Here is a 15,802-nt window from a genome sequence, read left to right on the forward strand (position 1 = left end):
GCCACCTATTATTGCCTTATTATTAGAACTACCTGATCAGTGCCCACCAGTGCAGCCTTATCAGTGCCCACCATAGCTTCCTCATCAGTGCCACCTATTAGTGCCTTATTGTTAGAACTACCTGATCAGTGCCCACCAGTGCCCCATATCAGTGCCCACCATTGCTGCCTCATCAGTGCCACCTATTAGTGCCTTATTATTAGAACTACCTGATCAGTGCCCACTATTGCTGCCTCATCAGTGCCCACCATTGCTGCCTCATCAGTGCCCACCATTGCTGCCTTATCAGTGCCACCTATTAGTGCCTTATTATTAGAACTACCTGATCAGTGCCGCCTATCAGCTTCCATCAGTGTAGCCTCATTGCTTCCTCATCAGTGCCACCTATTATTGCCTTATTATTAGAACTACCTGATCAGTGCCCACCAGTGCAGCCTCATCAGTGCCCACTATAGCTTCCTCATCAGTGCCACCTATTAGTGCCTTATTGTTAGAACTACCTGATCAGTGCCCATCAGTGCCCACCATTGCTGCCTCATCAGTGCCACCTATTAGTGCCTTATTATTAGAACTACCTGATCAGTGGCTACCAGTGCTGCCTATCAGTGTCCATCAGTACAGCCTCATCAGTGCCCTCCATTGCTGCTTCATCAGTGCCATCTATCAGTGCCCATTAGAAAAGGAGAAAAATTCGTGGTTTGCAAAATTTTATAACAAAATATGCAAAACTTTTTTTTCAAAATGTTTCAATTGGATACAGTTTTGCATGGCTGCGCAATTGTCATTCAAAGTGTGAGAGCACTGACAGCTGGAAATTGGCCTGGGCAGGAAGGGGGTGAAAGTGCCCTATGGGCAAATCAGGGCCATGTGGCATTTTGGTTCATGGTGTTTCCCTCACACAGTATGGCCAATGGGAAAGCAGTCACTGCCTGGGGCTTCCCTAGGCAGTGGCGGACTCAGTCACCCAAGGGCCCCTATAGAGTGAACTAGCAAGGATAGACAGAGAAAGGCTTCACGATACGTGACTGGGCACACTGCACCCGCCCGACCACTATGTAAGCTACACACACAGTCCCGAGCACCGCGCACCATGCCAGTAGGGTGGGGCGCGCCTCAGGCACAGTGACCGCCTAGTGCGCATGCGTTCCCTTTACTGAACCGAAACCCCTCCCTCCTCCCCCTGTGAGTACACCGGTGCTGGGGGTGCGCGCTCGCTCTCGCGGTGTCTGGAGAATCCGAGCTGGGTGTCGGACTGTCGCTTGTGTCCCCTCTTCACCTGCAGCAGTACAGAGAGAGCATCCCCCCACCCCCACTTCCATCCCTGGCTGTCACGTGACCGGAGCGATCGGCCAGAACCCAGGAGCGGCACAGAGACCGGGGGAGTCATGGGTGAGTGGATGAATGACATGCACACCTACCTAGCAGGGTACAGCGCCCACATATGATGGCTGCGACATCCGAGTCACACTGCTGTCACCCTCTTCCTGTGTCATTAGCAGGAGGCAGTGTACTGGGAAGTTAGACAGGGCACAACATCCCAGCTCTTTCCTATGCAGCCATTTCATTCATTCCAATGGGTCAGTCAGCTGCTGTATGGAGCTCATCCTTCCTTCTCTAATATAGGACCTACCCCCATGACCATCATTCCCAATATTCCACAACCTTTCACGCTGGAACATGCAAGCCCAGCCAATCTACTGATGGTCTGCACCACATACTGTCACTGATGATCAGGAGCTGGCTGTCCCTTCCTCAGGACATACTGTCACCTATGATCAGGAGCTGGCTGTCCCTTCCGCACCACATACCGTCACCTATGATCAGGAGCCGGCTGTCCCTTCCTTTAGGACATACCGTCACCTATGATCAGGAACCGGCTGTCCCTTCCTCGGCACATACCGTCACCTATGATCAGGAGCTGGCTGTCCCTTCCGCACCACATACCGTCACCTATGATCAGGAGCCGGCTGTCCCTTCCTTTAGGACATACCGTCACCGATGATCAGGAACCGGCTGTCCCTTACTCGGCACATACCGTCACCTATGATCAGGAGCCGGCTGTCCCTTCCTCGGCACATACTGCCCCCTATGATCAGGAGCCGGCTGTCCCTTCCTCGTCACATACTGTCCCCTATGATCAGGAGCCGGCTGTCCCTTCCTCGTCACATACTGTCCCCTATGATCAGGAGCTAGCTGTCCATTCCTCAGGACATACCGTCACCTATGATCAGGAGCCGGCTGTCCCTTCCTTGGCACATACCGTCCCCTATGATCAGGAGCTGGCTGTCCCTTCCTCAGGACATACCGTCACCTATGATCAGGAGCTGGCTGTCCCTTCCTCAGGACACCCCATCACCTATGATCAGGAGCTAGCTGTCCCTTCCTCAGGACATACCGTCACCTATGATCAGGAGCTAGCTGTCCCTTCCTCAGGACATACCGTCACCTATGATCAGGAACTAGCTGTCCCTTCCTCAGGACATACCGTCACCTATGATCAGGAGCTGGCTGTCCCTTCCTCAGGACACACCATCACCTATGATCAGGAGCTAGCTGTCCCTTCCTCAGGACATACCGTCACCTATGATCAGGAGCTAGCTGTCCCTTCCTCAGGACATACCGTCACCTATGATCAGGAACTAGCTGTCCCTTCCTCAGGACATACCGTCACCTATGATCAGAAGCTGGCTGTCCCTTCCTCCGTATATACCGTCACCTATGATGAGGAGTCGGCTGTCCCTTCCTCGGCACATACCGTCACCTATGATCAGGAGCTGGCTGTCCCTTCCTCAGGACATACCGTCACCTATGATCAGGAGCCGGCTGTCCCTTCCACGCCACATACCGTCACCTATGATCAGGAGCTGGCTGTCCCTTCCTCCGTATATACCGTCACCTATGATCAGGAGTCGGCTGTCCCTTCCTCGGCACATACCGTCACCTATGATCAGGAGCTGGCTGTCCCTTCCTCGGCACATTCTGTCACCTATGATAAGGAGCCGGCTGTCCCTTCCGCGCCACATACCGTCACCTATGATCAGGAGCCGGCTGTCCCTTCCGCACCACATACCGTCACCTATGATCAGGAGCCGGCTGTCCCTTCCGCACCACATACCGTCACCTATGATCAGGATCCGGCTGTTCCTTCCGCTCCACATACCGTCGCCTATGATCAGGAACCGGCTGTCCCTTCTTCGGGACATACCATCACCTATGATCAGGAGCTGGCTGTCCCTTCCTTGGCACATACCGTCACGTATGATCAGGAGCTGGCTGTCCCTTCCGCACCACATACGGTCACCTATGATCAGGAGCCGGCTGTCCTTTCCTCGGCCGATACCGTCACCTATGAGCAGGAGCGGGCTGTCCCTTCCTCGGCCGATACCGTCACCTATGAGCAGGAGCGGGCTGTCCCTTCCTCGGCACATACCGTCGCCTATGATCAAAAGCCGGCTGTCCTTTCCTCGGCCGATACCGTCACCTATGAGCAGGAGCGGGCTGTCCCTTCCTCGGCCGATACCGTCACCTATGAGCAGGAGCGGGCTGTCCCTTCCTCGGCCGATACCGTCACCTATGAGCAGGAGCGGGCTGTCCCTTCCTCGGCACATACGGTCACCTATGATCAGGAGCCGGCTGTCCTTTCCTCGGCCGATACCGTCACCTATGAGCAGGAGCGGGCTGTCCCTTCCTCGGCCGATACCGTCACCTATGAGCAGGAGCGGGCTGTCCCTTCCTCGGCACATACCGTCGCCTATGATCAAAAGCCGGCTGTCCTTTCCTCGGCCGATACCGTCACCTATGAGCAGGAGCGGGCTGTCCCTTCCTCGGCCGATACCGTCACCTATGAGCAGGAGCGGGCTGTCCCTTCCTCGGCACATACGGTCACCTATGATCAGGAGCCGGCTGTCCTTTCCTCGGCCGATACCGTCACCTATGAGCAGGAGCGGGCTGTCCTTTCCTCGGCCGATACCGTCACCTATGAGCAGGAGCGGGCTGTCCCTTCCTCGGCACATACCGTCGCCTATGATCAAAAGCCGGCTGTCCCTTCCGCACCACATACCGTCACGTATGATCAGGAGACGGCTGTTCCTTCCGCACCACGTACCGTCACGTATGATCTGGAGCTGGCTGTCCCTTCCGCACCACATACCGTCACCTATGATCAGGAGCCGGCTGTCCCTTCCGCACCACATACCATCACCTATGATCAGGAGCAGGCTGTCCCTTTCTCGGCACATACCGTCACCTATGATCAGGAGCCGGCTGTCCCTTCTGCACCACATACCTTCATCTATGATCAGGAGCCGGCTGTCCCTTTCGCACCACATACTGTCACCTATGATCAGGAGCTGGCTGTCCCTTCTGCGCCACATACTGGTTGTCCGTTCCGTGCCACATACCGTCACCTATAATCTGGAGCCTGCTGTCACTTCCTCATTTTTTTTTTTTTTAAATATATGTTTTTCACACCCTAAGTGATTTCTGTGGTTCACCGCTTCCAATCGCTAAGTAGCACGAAAGGATATCTGTGTTTCTGTACAAGCTGTTAGACAGTTAATTTATATACAGGATCATTTCAAACTCCAGGCACATGTGTATGGAGCATTGATCAAATTGTTGGCTGTGCAGCTGGTTGGTTTAGATCAGTGGTCTCCAAAGTGCGGCCCTGGGGGCTGGATGTAGCCATTTGCTTATCTTTATCAGGCCCTTGGGACACTATTTTTCCCTTTGGTAAAAGACACTCTCCCCACTGCCACTCAACGATGGGGTACTATTCCTCCTACTGCCACCCAAGGTTGGGACACACTCTTCCTCCTTTCCGCTGCCACCCAAGGATGGGGCACACTCTTCCTCCCTTTCCACTGCCACCCAAGGACGGGGCATTGTTTACTACCACTCACCCAAGAGATGTTCTACTCTTACTGGCCTCAATTCGAACCCCCCAAAGTCTGAAGGACAGTAAACTAGCCCTTTGTTTTGAAAGTTTGGAGGCCCCTGGTGTTTAGATCAATCATCTTATAGTGCCGTGTATGCCCACCAATAAACAGCACGCAGGAGCAAAACAAGGTGTTACTTCAACACCGCCTCCTAGTATTTGTATAGGGCAGCCGATCATACATCATTTTCCTAGGTAGGAAACTCTAGTGAGTGGCCACACTATAAATAAAAGGGGGGGGGGGATACAGTAAGTATGGGGGTAGTGTACCGATGAGAATAAATTGCTCTAGTGAGGGAAGGTTCATTTTAACTGCATGATTTTTCTCATAAACAAATGCCTGGTATTTTTGCTGCTGCCTTCTGGGGGCCCTTTAAAGCATTGATTTAACAATTTAAAAAATAGTTACATTCCTGGAACACGCTGGGAATGTAATTGTCACAGTGGTTGTGCTCTCAACCAAACTGTCAAACCATGAAATGGCTGGTGTCATAACTGATCACAGGTCTGGCAGCATGGTGGCAATTGAAGACAGGACAGAATGACAGCTTCCTTGGCTGAAAATAATAGGAGGGTTTAGTTCCGCTTTAAGTGGGTGTTAATGGCTTGGAGGTAGAGCTGGCTTCCCCAATCACATCATCAGTGTGTTTGATGGTCACATGATTAGGTGCCCATCCCTATCAGACTGTGTCTGGGAGCTGTCAGTGACCACTCGCTCAATGAGCTGCAAGCAGTTGTCACCCTGACAGGAAGTTCCTGTTTAAGGACCTTTGTGTCAGGAATGTAAATAGATTTCAAACCTCTTGGAAATCACATTACAGTGAGAGATTTTAAAGAACGTGTTTACATATACTTTAACCTCTTGCCATATCTGTGTAATGCAGATATACAGCAACAAGAAAGGCAGGCTTTATTGCCCATCCTCCACACATATGTGCCCATGACGGTGTGAGGTTTGTGTTGGGAGAGTATGCTCACTGATCAAGCTGTCACAGACCGCTCTCAGTCAAGGCCTCTGATCGGGAGCCAGCAGGAAGGGCTCCCAATCATGTGATTGCTGTGTGAGCCAATCACAGTGATCACATGATACAGAAGGGTTGCAAACTGAACCCGGAGGAAATAAAGAATCTTACCCTTGCACCCTTTCTGCACTGTAGGGGGTTAACTGCTTGTTTTGCCTATGGGATGATGATTTCGGTCACACTTACATTATTCTGCCGCTGTTTGTTGTCGTGGGTGGGCCTCTGGGGACCTTACTTAAGTTGGTCATACATGGATCGAAATTGGGTCAGTTGAGCATGAACTGGCTGAATTTCTATCCATTTATGGGAAGGCTGGTTGTACAGAAGATAACTTCTTCTGTACAACAACCCTGCGGGGTTTTTCCCGATCGATCGTTGCCCCCGGCTATAACTGGCAGCGCTGATTAGTGTATTTTTATGGCAGTCCAGTAACTCAGCCGTGGTGATTGCCCTATCCACATGGAGTGTGTGGATGGGTATATTGGGTATTTTTTTTTTTTTCGTTCCACCCACTGTTGGAATAAAAAAATAAATATATGCGCTGCCTTACAATGTAGGCTTTGCTAATCTAAGAGAACGATGGGGAACTGCAAACCATTCTGGCAGCGAAAAGGTGGGAGTTCAGGGGACCAGTCTTATTTACAGCATAGAGGGAGCCTGCGGGAGTGAGGAACGAGGTAACGGTATCGTCTTATTCATCATCCTCTAGTCTAGACAGAACAAACAGTTCAATTTTTCTGAGCAGGTTTTATGTTACACCCATATTTAGTTAGTAACATTAAACAATGTCTTCTACCACTTGGAGCCGCATCCACCTGCCACATCATTCAGCCTTGCCAGGCTGCTGGCAGCATCACCTGTGCCTCCTTCGCACCCAAAACCTCCTGGTATTCTTTAGGGTGCTTATTGTTGGCATGGACCTTGGAAAGTGTCCCCGGCAGAACGTGTTGATGTTCTCATGTTACCCAGCTGTCACACACAAAATATTTAAAGGATCTTCTGCTTTTCCCATTTATGACACAATTACCATCACTTTTCCTGCCATACATTTGCAAAGAGCATTTCATTTATTTCTGCTGGTCTCAGGTAACTTCATTAGTGATGGTAATGTGGAATTTAAATCGATTATTTTGTTGCCAAATTTCTGTTCTCTATCTCGGGTTTCCTAGTACTGTTTTCTGTTAAAGACAAAATGAATTAAAGTTGGGATTGTTTGGAAGCGGGCTGTACATTCTGTTATTTGTATTAAGCCAAAGAACCCTCCTTGAGGCACAGCTGATTACGCTGCATTCTACTTTTTATTGCTAGCTCACTTCATAGATCCCGGGGATCTGCCACCTTTGCTGAAATATCCTATTGTCTTGGTTTTAGCTTTTTTTTTATACTTTTGCATGATCAACTCTGTGAAATGTTGGCACTTAGTATCAAGCCTACTCCCGCACTTAGCTGTATTTCAGCACTGGGGGACTGGACAGAGTGGGAGTTTTCAATTGACGGCTTCCAGTACTGAGAACATTAATGCGCCATCTGATTGGCTGGATCCCATGGAATTGTTGCAGAAGGGAGTCATTATAGAGGAAGGCAATTGTTTAGAATCTGTACTATTATACATATACAGCCAACAATTAGAGTTTTGGGGGCATATAGTCCTATTTATGATGTGATGATATAAAAGATGTAAGAAAATTGTATGCAATTAAGTGATTAAGAAATTGATGTAACTATTGCTGTAAAGGTGCATGTTTTTATTGTGGTTGTCCTTTTAAACATGTCTTTAAATATGAGGTCTCCTCCAGTATTGTATGTATTAATATTACTGTAAGTTCCCTTACAGAAAGGAAAGATTACATAGCAGGGAATGCAGGAGGTCCGTATTGCCAAATGTAGAATGGCTTAGATTATGAACATTCTATGCATGGTATGTCGGTACATTACATAAAAATAACACCTTGTAGAATTCTAATCCTCCCCAATCTTGTGTGTAAGTGCTCATGAAAGTTTTTTATGTGGGGCCACATTATTGGGGGAGCTAGTGCCAAGAACTGGGAAGAAAGAGAACAAAGATGGTGGCACCAGGATATGGATATATATATATATATATATATATATATATATATATATATATATATATTATGTGTGTGTGTAACGGAACCGCAACCCACACTGTACTTGTGGACTTCCGTCAGTATACGACTTCCTCCCAGTTGTGAACGTAGATATTTTCAGCCATCCCCATACAAAGCTAGTCGACAACTTAGCTTGTACTGGAATCTTCCGGTTATTGAACGGTCACACAGAATTTATATACAGCATGGACCTCCCCCTCCTGATCAGACACACAGGTCAGTGGTTGCCTGATTACATTATCATATGTAGATGAAATTGTATACAGAAATGGAATTAACCTGAACAAACTAATTATCTCGCCATCTGGACAGAAACAATATGAGTTCATTAACATTTAACAATGGGACAGATAGGCTTAACAGAATCCACATCACATCTCAATACACAAACAATAGGGAGAGCCTGTCTCTGCCATTGAAGTACAATACACATTAGCATAAGTGTAAATACAGACCCCATTTGAAGCAATCCAAGCTATATTCTTAGTGTGTATTAAGTATCTGTCTTTCACTTCCAGTGAAGGTGAGTACTGTCGCATATCTCTCCCCCCCCCCCCCCCCCCAAAGGTAGACTAACCCGGTACCAGACCTCCAATCGGTCTGTGCCTGAGTTAGTCGGGTAACAAGTCTGAAAGGGTCAATCCATCATGCCAGCTTCCTTGACAAAGTTCTACATAGTTTGTAAGTTTGTCCCGGCAGGGCGAATGGAGCTCTCCTAGCCGATCAGTCTGTGGAAGTCTGGTTTGGGCAGGCCATACTGGGCTTCTTGGTCGCCCTGTGTCCCTAATAGACACAGGGTGACCTACACATAAGAGGGGCCTAGGGGGCTGAGAGAGGTATTTCCCAACCTCTCTAAGGTAAGCTGTGTTCCGCTGGCCCCCCATCCAAAGTGGCTCCCGAGTGACATCGTGCATGTATGTATATGTGTGTGTGTGTGTGTGTGTGTGTGTGTGTATGTGTATGTATGTGTGTGTATATATATATATATATATATATACACAGTGCCTTGCAAAAGTATTCGGCCCCCTTGAACTTTGCGACCTTTTGCCACATTTCAGGCTTCAAACATAAAGATATAAAACTGTAATTTTTTGTGAAGAATCAACAAGTGGGACACAATCATGAAGTGGAACGAAATTTATTGGATATTTCAAACTTTAACAAATAAAAAACTTAAAAATTGGGCGTGCAAAATTATTCAGCCCCTTTACTTTCAGTGCAGCAAACTCTCTCCAGAAGTTCAGTGAGGATCTCTGAATGATCCAATGTTGACCTAAATGCCTAATGATGATAAATAGAATCCACCTGTGTGTAATCAAGTCTCCGTATAAATGCACCTGCACTGTGATAGTCTCAGAGTTCCGTTTAAAGCGCAGAGAGCATCATGAAGAACAAGGAACACACCAGGCAGGTCCGAGATACTGTTGTGGAGAAGTTTAAAGCCGGATTTGGATACAAAAAGACTTCCCAAGCTTTAAACATCCCAAGGAGCACTGTGCAAGCGATAATATTGAAATGGAAGGAGTATCAGACCACTGCAAATCTACGAAGACCTGGCCGTCCCTCTAAACTTTCAGCTCATACAAGGAGAAGACTGATCAGAGATGCACCCAAGAGGCCCATGATCACTCTGGATGAACTGCAGAGATCTACAACTGAGGTGGGAGACTCTGTCCATAGGACAACAATCAGTCGTATACTGCACAAATCTGGCCTATATGGAAGAGTGGCAAGAAGAAAGCCATTTCCTAAAATATCCATAAAAAGCGTTGTTTAAAGTTTGCCACAAGCCACCTGGGAGACACACCAAACATGTGGAAGAAGGTGCTCTGGTCAGATGAAACCAAAATCAAACTTTTTGGCAACAATGCAAAACGTTATGTTTGGCGTAAAAGCAACACAGCTCATCACCCTGAACACACCATCCCCACTGTCAAACATGGGGGTGGCAGCATCATGGTTTGTGCCTGCTTTTCTTCAGCAGGGACAGGGAAGATGGTTAAAATTGATGGGAAGATGGATGGAGCCAAATACAGGACCATTCTGGAAGAAAACCTGATGGAGTCTGCAAAAGAACTGAGACTGGGACAGAGATTTGTCTTCCAACAAGACAATGATCCAAAACATAAAGCAATATCTACAATGGAATGGTTCACAAATAAACATATCCAGGTGTTAGAATGGCCAAGTCAAAGTCCAGACCTGAATCCATTCGAGAATCTGTGGAAAGAACTGAAAACTGCTGTTCGCAAACGCTCTCCATCCAACTTCACTGAGCTCGAGCTGTTTTGCAAGGAGGAATGGGCAAATATTTCAGTCTCTCGATGTGCAAAACTGATAGAGACATACCCCAATCGACTTACAGCTGTAATCGCAGCAAAAGGTGGCGCTACAAAGTATTAACTTAAGGGGGCTGAATAATTTTGCACGCCCAATTTTTCAGTTTTTTATTTGTTTAAAAAAAGTTTGAAATATCCAATAAATTTCGTTCCACTTCATGATTGTGTCCCACTTGTTGTTGATTCTTCAAAAAAAATTACAGTTTTATATCTTTATGTTTGAAGCCTGAAATGTGGCAAAAGGTCGCAAAGTTCAAGGGGGTTGAATACTTTCGCAAGGCACTGTGTGTGTGTGTGTGTATAAAGCAGGAGAGTGGTGAGGGAGCAAAGGACAACTCTACTCTATGGGGCAGCCGGGTGTAAATGGACTCCGCTGTCCATTTAGGCCTGCCTGGTTCACACATTTGTTCTTTAGTGCTTTTTGCAGAAACGCACTACAGTCCATTTAATATGGTTTCCTATGGGACACGTTCAGCTTTTTTCAGCCGCAGCGTTTCTGAAAAAAGGGTCAGGGACTTTTTAAAACACAAAACTGTGTTTTTTTTTTTTTTTTCTTTTTGGCTCCATAGACTTCAATAGAGAGGTTGCAGAAAAGCATGTAGTACGTATTTGCCACAATTTGTGTTTTTTAATCTGCCCAACAACAAATTGACCCCAAAAAAAAAAAGCATGCAAAATGCACTGTAGAACGCACCAGTCCTAAACTGCATAGATGTGAACTAAGCCTAAAGCCCCATACACATGATAAGAAGATCTGAAGGGAAATTTCGTCCGACGACCGATCTGCCGATTTTCGGATTGTTAGTATGGTGCTTTCGACAGCCGACTCCCGACTTTTCGGCTGACAAAATCCTGATGTGCAGGCTATAAAATGTTTGTTGTCCGTAATACAACATCCGATTTCCGTCTCATTATTAGTACAGATTTCCACGGAAAAAAATCTTAAGAGCAAGACTAGGCATGCTCAGAGACGAAAGAACACATACAAAGCAATCCAACACATGACATCACTTCTGAAGTAAAATTCTGTCGTACGGGAAAATTCGTATGAAAAAAACCTCTTCACTTTCCACATCAGACTAGCATGCCACAAAAAACCGACGACAGATCGTTCAATAAACTGATCGTGTGTACGGAGCTTTACACTAGACTACCTCCAGTCTGATCCACCTACACAGAGCAAAACAAATCCCCTGCTGTTTGTTTCTTAGTGGACCGGATCAGGGATAGTCAGATGTAAACAGACCCAAGTCTTTTTACACCTGTCTGTCCATAGGGATGATTGCACTGTCCAATCAGGTCCACCTGAAAAACTGACAGGCGGCCCAAATTGGAACAATCGTGTGAAAGAGGCCTTACACATAACTAATAAGACAGACTAGATACATGTGTGCTTGGCCAGTCACTTCCACTGGAAGTACACTTTGCATTTCTGAAGGGGTGTGAAAACTAGGGCTCCAACTAACGATTATTTTCATAATCGATTATTGTTTCGATTAATCGACTAATCGGATAAAAACCTCCAAAAAAAAAAAGGTTGGTGTATAATTTAGTTAATATTCTTGAATATCTATATGCAGTGGTAAATATAAATATCCAGCTATATAGTTGGATATTTAATACACTCTGAGACAGATCTATGAATTATTAGAGGTTTAAATGTGGAACGTATCAGACTCAGAGATCAATATTTTTAAAAGACCTAAAACACTGTTTTGCAAATTTTCAGACCGGATTGGTATATAATCATGATAGACTCCCTTATTAATAGGCAGGTAGTTTGATACAAGCTCCCTGCGCCTGCTGTCACTAATGCTGGCCATATACAAACTAAATTTTTTTTTCTTAGAAAATTTTTAAAAACATTCTTCCAATTTTTTCCAACCATTAGCGGGGTCTATTCAGTGTTCATTGTCAACCAGAGTGACAGGAAAATTTGAAGGGGCAGAATAGAAAACTTCTTGATCAAACAAATCTTCAAATAGTGTATGTGGTTTTTGCGCAGAAGTTAGATTCATTTTAAAATTGAATGTTAAAAGCAAGTGGAATTTTCAAACACTCGTCCATTGAACGAATATACAAATAATTTTTGTACAAACATAGATGCAAAATATTTTTGTCCAAAAATCCAATACATGTATGGGCAGCAGAAGACCTTCAGTCCCCGTTCACACTAAGGCGACCTGTGAGGCGACCTGGTCGCCTCACAGGTCGCCTTCCATAGGGAAGCTGCGGACCCGTTCTAATAGGAGCGACACAAGTCACTCCGACCTAGAAAAAGGGTCCGGAGCTTCTTTGGGGTGACCCGGAGGCGACCGCCATAGACTTCAATGTTATGAAGTCCGTGGCGGCCGCTCCGAGGTCGCGGTGCGCTGCTCGCACCGCGACCTCGGAGGTCGCCACCCCAAGTCGGATCGCCCCTATGTGAACGGGGCCGTAGTAGTAGCAGCATGCTTTTTTTTTTTTTAATCACCTGTCATGATGGGGTTAAAAAAAAATAGCCCTTTATAATAATAAAAACAGCAGATAATCGCTACTGTAATATGAACATAATTTCTACTGTGAAACAATGAAAGTATTATATCTTGTATCATGTGTATGTATATAAAAAAAATATTCCCAGAAGTTGGATATGCAGGATAATTTAACTGGGAGTCAGACATGAAGCTATATGAAGGGTGGAGGGGGGGAAAATAACTTTTTTATATTAAAGTAGTACTACAAGCTGAGACTTTCTTTTTTTTCATGGATATAATAATTTAAAATATAATGCACAATACTAGTATACTAGTAAACGTTTACTCTAAATGTAATTGTAATGCCTTATATCACCTCTAGTCTACTTCAGATGCTCCTCTTCCCTGCACAGAGCCCCTTAAAGTGATTTGTAAACGTTGGATTTTTCCTTTTTAACAGCAATCTTGTCATACTTCCCCTCTCTGTGTAATGATTTTGCACAGAGCAGCACTGTTTATCCTCTTCTCCCACCCACCCCCCCTCCCCCACTGCACTTCTGGCCCCTCCTGCCTTCAAAGTGCCCCTATAGGAAGCAGCAAAGTATAGTACTGTACAGAGTGTCCCTATAGCAAGGTAAAAAAACCTCTGCTTAGAATCACTTGGTTCCTTCTCTTGCCCAGGACTACATTTCCCATGAGGCATTGCTCCTCACACATTCACAAGTTCTCTACCATCTACATACATGTATGGACGGTGTACTGAGCTGTGGGTGTGCTGCACTGTGTTTTTTCTGATATGTAAACAAATAATGTATTCTGTATGCAGGACAACTAATCGGCTGACTGATTAATCGATTATGAAAATAGTTGTCAACTATTTTCATAATCGATTAATCAGTCAGCCGATTAGTTGACAACTATTTTCATAATCGATTAGTTGTCGATTAATCGATTCGTTGTTTCAGCCCTAGTGAAAACTTCCTACTGACAGGACTACTGAATTCTTTCAACGTGCTCTTTATTCAATGTAAAGCAGACAAGTAACTGGAGTCTACATAACATGGCTAGATGCACTCAGTGCTAGTTGTGCAGACCTGGACATCAACAAGCAGATATTCTTGACCTTCTTTACCACCCATGTATGTGTTTTCTGCGATCTCTTTGCAATTAGCGTTTTTGTAAGGGTAATAGAGGGTAGACTGCACAATCACAGGTTTGGAGGAAGGCCAGGAGTGCTTGTTTATGGATACCTGCCACCTGCAGGATGGACTGGGGAGAATAATTGTCAGTAGCTGAAGAGGTGGGCATTTGTTAGGTGGATGAAGCACAGCATTTAATATATTTGGGACACTATGGTACAGGGAGACCTTTTTGGGAAATCTATGTAAAGGCAAACTTGCACTGCCATGAACTCCAGCCTTTTCCTCAGTCTTGCACCATTTGTAGTCTCTGAAATTGCCTACTTGGATTTCTCTGCACACTATGAGCTTATCACAATCCCTAGAATTCAGATACTCTTTAGAATTCTGTTGGTCCTCCGCAATGCAGTTTTTATACAGATTTAGGCTTCTTTCACACGGTCCGCCTCCGCAGGCGGATCCGTGTTGCTCAGCGGGGATCGATCCGCGATCCCCGCTGAGCCGGGCGGATGACAGCTCCGTCTCCGCTTGCAGAGCGGAGAGGGAGGGGTCTCAGCACCCGCTGCCCTCTATGGGGGATCGGAGGAGAGCGGACAGCTTGTCCGCTCTCATCAGATCCGCTCCGCTCCGATTACTGAACGGATGGAAAAATAGGGTTTCCATCCGTCCAGATTTCAGCACAGGATCGGATGCGGATGGCAGCGGGTGTCAGCGGAGGTGACCTCCGCTGACACCCGCTGCCCCATAGAGCTGCATGGAGGATCCGATCAGATCCGCCTAAAAAACTGACAGGCGGATCTGATCGGACCGCCCGTGTGAAAGAGCCCTTATACTACTTAGTCAAGTAATGTATGTGCTATGATAACTACTGCAATAAAGTGATTGTAAAGTCTTGTGTGTTTGTTTTTTTTTTTTTTAAAGTAACAAACATGTTATACTTACATCCTCTGTGCAGTGGTTTTGCACAGGGTAGCCTGGATCCTCCTCTTCACCTCTCCTAGTCCCTCGCTCCTGTTGAGTGCCCCACAGCAAGCAGTTTGCTATGGGGGCACCCGGGCCGAGCTGCAGCTCTGTGTGTCAATTCGGACATGGAGCTGCGGTTTGGGCTTTGCCCCCTCTCTCCTGATTGGCTAATTGGCTTTGAAAGCCGTGGGAGCCAGTTGTGCTGCTGCTGTGTCTCCACCAATCAGGAGACTTTTAGTCTTAATGTATAGAATGCACTAACCCTTTTACTGCCCATATGGAACATCCATTTCTCCCTCTCCTATAAGCACATGGTCACTTCAGTGACCATAAACTTATAACAGAATTGTTCAGCAAACCATCTGCTGATCAGAGTTATTAATCTAAAATGTGACTGCTCCCTGTCACCTGAAACTACTCCTCCCCCCCCCCCCCCACTTTCAATTCTTATCCCCTTTGTCCCCCTTCACCACCAGCACTGATTCCCCCCCCCCCCCCCTGCAAACCCTATCTTTGCAGTTGCCTCTAGAAGCTGGCATCCCTCCTCTGCGGCTCCCGAGCCTTAGAGGGGATCTGAGCATGTCCCCCCTGTACCGGCCCCCACACCCACAATCCATCCATCCCTCTGGTGGCATCCCTCTCTCCACCAGCAGCTGCTGACTGGCACTCTGGCGAGCTGTCAGGCCTACCCGGGGGGAGGAGGGGGGGCAGTGTTGGTGGAGCTGGGGCTTGGTAAATATGTGTTTACCAGCCCCCTCCCTGTAGTACAGTGGACAGAGGCAGCCATCGCTACCGATGGCTTCTCTGTCCACTGACAGCTG

At 46.7% G+C, this 15,802-nt stretch overlaps 1 protein-coding gene across 2 annotated transcripts in view; it reads left to right on the top strand.

Moving 5' to 3' along the window:
• Nucleotides 1–1,158: 1,158 nt before the first annotated feature.
• RAP1GDS1 (Rap1 GTPase-GDP dissociation stimulator 1) overlaps nt 1,159–15,802 on the top strand; it is a 226,473-nt gene continuing 211,829 nt past the window's right edge. Inside the window, exon 1 of one of the 2 annotated variants that reach the window (XM_082244132.1) lies at nt 1,159–1,389. In XM_082244132.1, the coding sequence (XP_082100258.1) occupies nt 1,386–1,389 (4 nt within the window). In that variant the 5' untranslated portion in view covers nt 1,159–1,385. The remainder of the gene's footprint in view (nt 1,390–15,802) is intronic. The other variant, XM_082244133.1, reaches the window with a different exon arrangement.

Source organism: Pelophylax lessonae (genome assembly GCF_965119305.1).
Source record: "Pelophylax lessonae genome assembly, chromosome: 1".
Taxonomy (NCBI): domain Eukaryota; kingdom Metazoa; phylum Chordata; class Amphibia; order Anura; family Ranidae; genus Pelophylax; species Pelophylax lessonae.